Below are 4,426 nucleotides of genomic sequence, written 5' to 3'. Positions count from 1 at the left end.
CGTGCTTCTGAATGATTCTGTGATGACGGACAGTGATGAGTAACCATGGCAACGAACTGGACAGAAAATCTGAAGTGGTTTGTCAGAACAGATCAGTGCAAACTAACAGACCTGACACTTATTCCATCTAATGTGTGTGTTAGTTGTTGTTGTTCTTTTTGTTGGAAGACTGCATTTTTTGTATCATTTTTGTATTTTTAACATTGGTTCTTATATGATTTTAAATGTTAACAGCTAAGCTGTCACCGTGTCTAGATGATTCTTTCTTTTAATTATGTGGATTCTGCAGTAAACAATTCATATGTAGTTTGTAACAATGTGTTCTATCAAAATCATGTCTTTTTCATACATTTTTTGAGAGTAAATGTCAAAATATTTTAGTATATTATTTGGAAAACTATCAAGATTTTCAGCTTTCATGTGCTGTGTTTGCATGTTATCCAGAGAAGCGGACTGCACCGGGTGCAGCGCTCGAGACTGTCACGCGTCTACACGGTTTACTGCCATCTACACTCACTGCAAATCATTCCAACACACCCATTACTACCCAAAACTCAGCTGGTCTTTCACATCGCTGTGAGAAAGAATTTTACCTCATGGATGTATGGTGACGGAGAATAATTAAAATGACTTCTTTTGAAGCTGTGCAATTAACTATCAGTGCAAAAACAACTAGAAATAAAGCAAAAAACAAAATAAAGCCACCATGAAATCTTTATATATATAACCGGTTCATCCATGCACATAATTGAATTGATGTGTCCTCAGCCTTAATCAAAACATTACGCTTCCCTCCTTTCTTTCTAGAAAAAAACAAGCCTATTTTTACATTGTATTAGTGCATTACTAGAGTTTACATAAGATTATAACAACAAACATATTCAGAAAGTCAGTTTTGACCTAAACTTACTCAGCGCTGAACAACAACAACACCTTTAAAACCCATCACATCTTACACACAAGTTATTACACACACACACACACACACACACTCACTACAAAAAAAAAAAACACACACACACTCACTCACACACACACACACACACACACACACACACACACACACTCACTCTCTCTCACACACAAACACACACACACACACACACACACACTCTCACACACACACACTCTCACAACACACACACACACACACACACACACACACACTCTCTCTCTCTCACACACACACACACACACACACACTCTCTCTCTCTCACACACACACACACACACACACACACACACACACACACTCTCTCTCACACACACACACACACACACACACACTCACACACACACACACAGGCACACACACTCACATACACAGACACACACACACTCACACTCACTCACAGACACACTCACACACACACACACACACTCACACACACACTCACTCTCACACACACACACACACACACACACACACACACACTCTCACTCTCACACACACACACACACACACTCTCTCACACTCACTCTCTCACACACACACACACTCTAACTCTCTCTCTCTCACACACTCTCACACACTCCACAAACACACACACACTCTCTCACACACACACACACACACTCTCTCACACACACACACACACACACGGGCGAGCTGTACCTGTAGTAAGACATGGGTCGCGGGGGAGCGTCCGGTCTGTCCTGGTCCAGCTCTCTGAACACCACCTCGGGCAGCTTCACCAGTGGGTTCATGTGATGGTGCGAGCTGCTGTCCTTCTTCTTGTCTTTGCTCTTGTGCTTTCCTGTTTTCTGCGGCCCCTTCTCCCCGTTGGCCGCAGGACTGTCCAGCCGGTCCTTGCCGATTCCCCCGGCCTCTCCGTTACACACCGCCGCGCCGGCCGTCCCCGTCGACGGGGGGTCCTCGGCTCCGCTGTCCTCCTCCGACAGCACGTCCAGGTTCTGGAAGATGCAGATGCGGTGCACGCGGCCGCGGATCTCCAGCTCCACCATGCGCTGGGCTTCGGCGTAGGTCATGCTCTCTCTGACGGGCGAGTGCGAGTGCTCCGAGCGCTCGGCGGGGCTGCCCGGCCCCGTGACCCCTGACCCCGTGCTGGAGTCGGGCCCGTCGGCTCGATGCCGCTGTAGCTCCCGCGGCGGTCGGCCCTTGCGCTTCTTCTGGTTGAGGCCGAGGACGGTTGCTCGTGGTCATAGTGGTAGAGGTGGTACTCGATGCCGCTGTAGCTCTTATACACCTTGCGGCAGCTCTCCACCGGACACTCGTACGGAGGCTTGGTCGCCCGCAGGTTGTGGCAGAACGTCTTGACGTCGAAGTCCAGCCCCATCCCGACACCGACGGACCTTACATCTGCGAGGAACACACAGACACGGGCTGACCACAGCACATCTCTCTCTCTCTCAGGGTCACACACCAAACAGCATCCTGACTCTAGAAACCGCGAGCTGTCTGTTAAATAAGAAGAACACAGAAGTATTCAGTGTGTGATACATTATAACACTCCAAACACTGTAACACTTCAGAAACACGGCGGCTGTTCTTCTTTCCTTTCCTTCAACTAACGTGTCCAGTATAAAAACACGATCATGTAAAATAAGAGTTTATATGTGATTTTGTGGTTAATATTCTACACAGACAGATCTCTAACAGGTGAACGTGTTTTATAGCAAACACTTACTCCTCAGGAGTCCACGGCGGATTGTCGCTCACTCCGAGAATAAGAATTCACACTGAGATGAGTTTAATTCAGATTAGAAGGGTCTGAGCTCGGTAACCGGATCGTTTATGGACTCGGACCATCACACCAGGAACTGAAGCGAGCGAACAAAGAGGCTAGCGCGCGATCCGCGTCTGCACATTCACCGAGCCGCCACACCGGAGCGCGCGGTTTAAAAAATAAATTCACACAACAGTATTTATCATCGTCACTTGCAGTCAGCTAACGTAGATACTTGATATAATCCAGTCGGACATCTCCATGTGTCCTTGAAGTTTTTGTTGTGTTTCGCTTTATGATGGATGTACTGACGAATCAGCCGTCGATTGTCACGCGGGTGCCCGCTGCGTCTGTCTATTTAGTATGCAAGTAGAAAAACTAATTCTGCTGCACGTAGTATTGGATTAGAACAGTTTTGGCAGCAATATGTGTAATGTTTATACAGAGTAAAGCACCTTGGCCTCGATGTGTGTGCCTTGCAGGGTAATGTGAGCGGTTAGGGTGTGTGTCGAGGCTGCAGGGATCTGCGCAGACCTGTAGTAGAGGGCGCCGCTCAACACCAGAATAACACACATCCCTCTTCAACACAGTATTTATAAAAACTATTTATCCATTGGTTTATACCTTTAAACAAACCAAATCATGCTCCCCAAATGATTTGACAATGTATATCTAATTTATCTAATAATGTTTATTTATTTATTTATTAAATGGAATATTTTCTCTTAATGTCTGTTAAACAGGTGAGCATTGCAGATTCACAAATGTAATGTTTTCTCCACAGTCGACTGTATGACTGTAAGATTGGGGTAATATATCATATTTTCTTGACCTGGTAAAGACTCTAGCTGCTGCATTTTGGACTACCTGTAGCTTGTTTATTAAAGATGCAGGACAACCACCTAGCAGTGCATTACAATAGTCCAGTCTAGAGGTCATGAACGCATGAACTAGCTTTTCTGCATCAGAAACAACATGTTTCGTAGCTTGGCAATGTTTCTAAGATGGAAGAATGCTGTTTTTGTAACATGGGAAATATGATTTTCAAAAGACAAGTTACTGTCTGATATAACACCCAGATTTTTGACAGTAGAGGCGTACGCTCTTCTGTATCAGCCGCGCCACAATGATATGTTTTTTACGTGTACACTTTGATTTGAAACCAAACAGCGCATCGGCGCAGCGCAGCTGATACAGAAGAGCATACGCCGCCTGAGTACTGCTCAGATTTGTCAAAATGGCACTACACTGATTTGGAGAGACACAGAAGAGATGAATTGTTGAATAAAGTCGTTATTTTTGTTTTCTTTGTGTACAAAAAGTATTCTCGTTGCTTCATAACGTTACGGTTGAATCACTGACGCCAGATGGAGTATTCTGATGATGCTTTTCATACTTTCCTGGACCTTGACACTGTTATTTACTTGGCAGTCTATGGGACAGTCTCAAGCCTCCCTGTTTTCATCCAGAATATCTTAAATTGTGTTCCGAAGACGATCGAAGCTTTTACGGGTTTGGAACAACATGGTGGTAAGTGATTAATGACAAAATATTCATTTTGTGATGGAGTAACCCTTTAAGTCAGCTCCCATTAAAGCAATACTCACAGGTGAGTAACCCCTGAAGCTAAGAACTACACTACACTCACCCCAGTTAGTAAGGAGTTAAAACAAGCATTTATTTAAGAAACAATTATAATTATCTCAAAATTTATACAGATGGATCCAAGAACAAACAGG

The 4,426-nt window shown here is 44.7% G+C and overlaps 1 protein-coding gene across 1 annotated transcript in view; it reads right to left on the bottom strand.

The window, feature by feature from the left end:
• LOC109085781 (peregrin-like) overlaps nt 1-3,127 on the bottom strand; it is a 23,795-nt gene extending 20,668 nt beyond the window's left edge. The window contains 4 exon segments of the mRNA XM_042762998.1: nt 1,616-2,144; nt 2,147-2,320; nt 2,385-2,419; nt 2,649-3,127. Coding sequence (XP_042618932.1) covers nt 1,616-2,144; nt 2,147-2,320; nt 2,385-2,394 — 713 coding nt within the window. The 5' untranslated portion in view covers nt 2,395-2,419; nt 2,649-3,127.
• Nucleotides 3,128-4,426: the final 1,299 nt, after the last annotated feature.

This window comes from Cyprinus carpio, chromosome A8, assembly GCF_018340385.1.
Source record: "Cyprinus carpio isolate SPL01 chromosome A8, ASM1834038v1, whole genome shotgun sequence".
NCBI classification, from domain to species: domain Eukaryota; kingdom Metazoa; phylum Chordata; class Actinopteri; order Cypriniformes; family Cyprinidae; genus Cyprinus; species Cyprinus carpio.
Note: the sequence above shows the minus strand (reverse complement) of the source record. Positions and strands in the feature narration are given on the sequence as shown.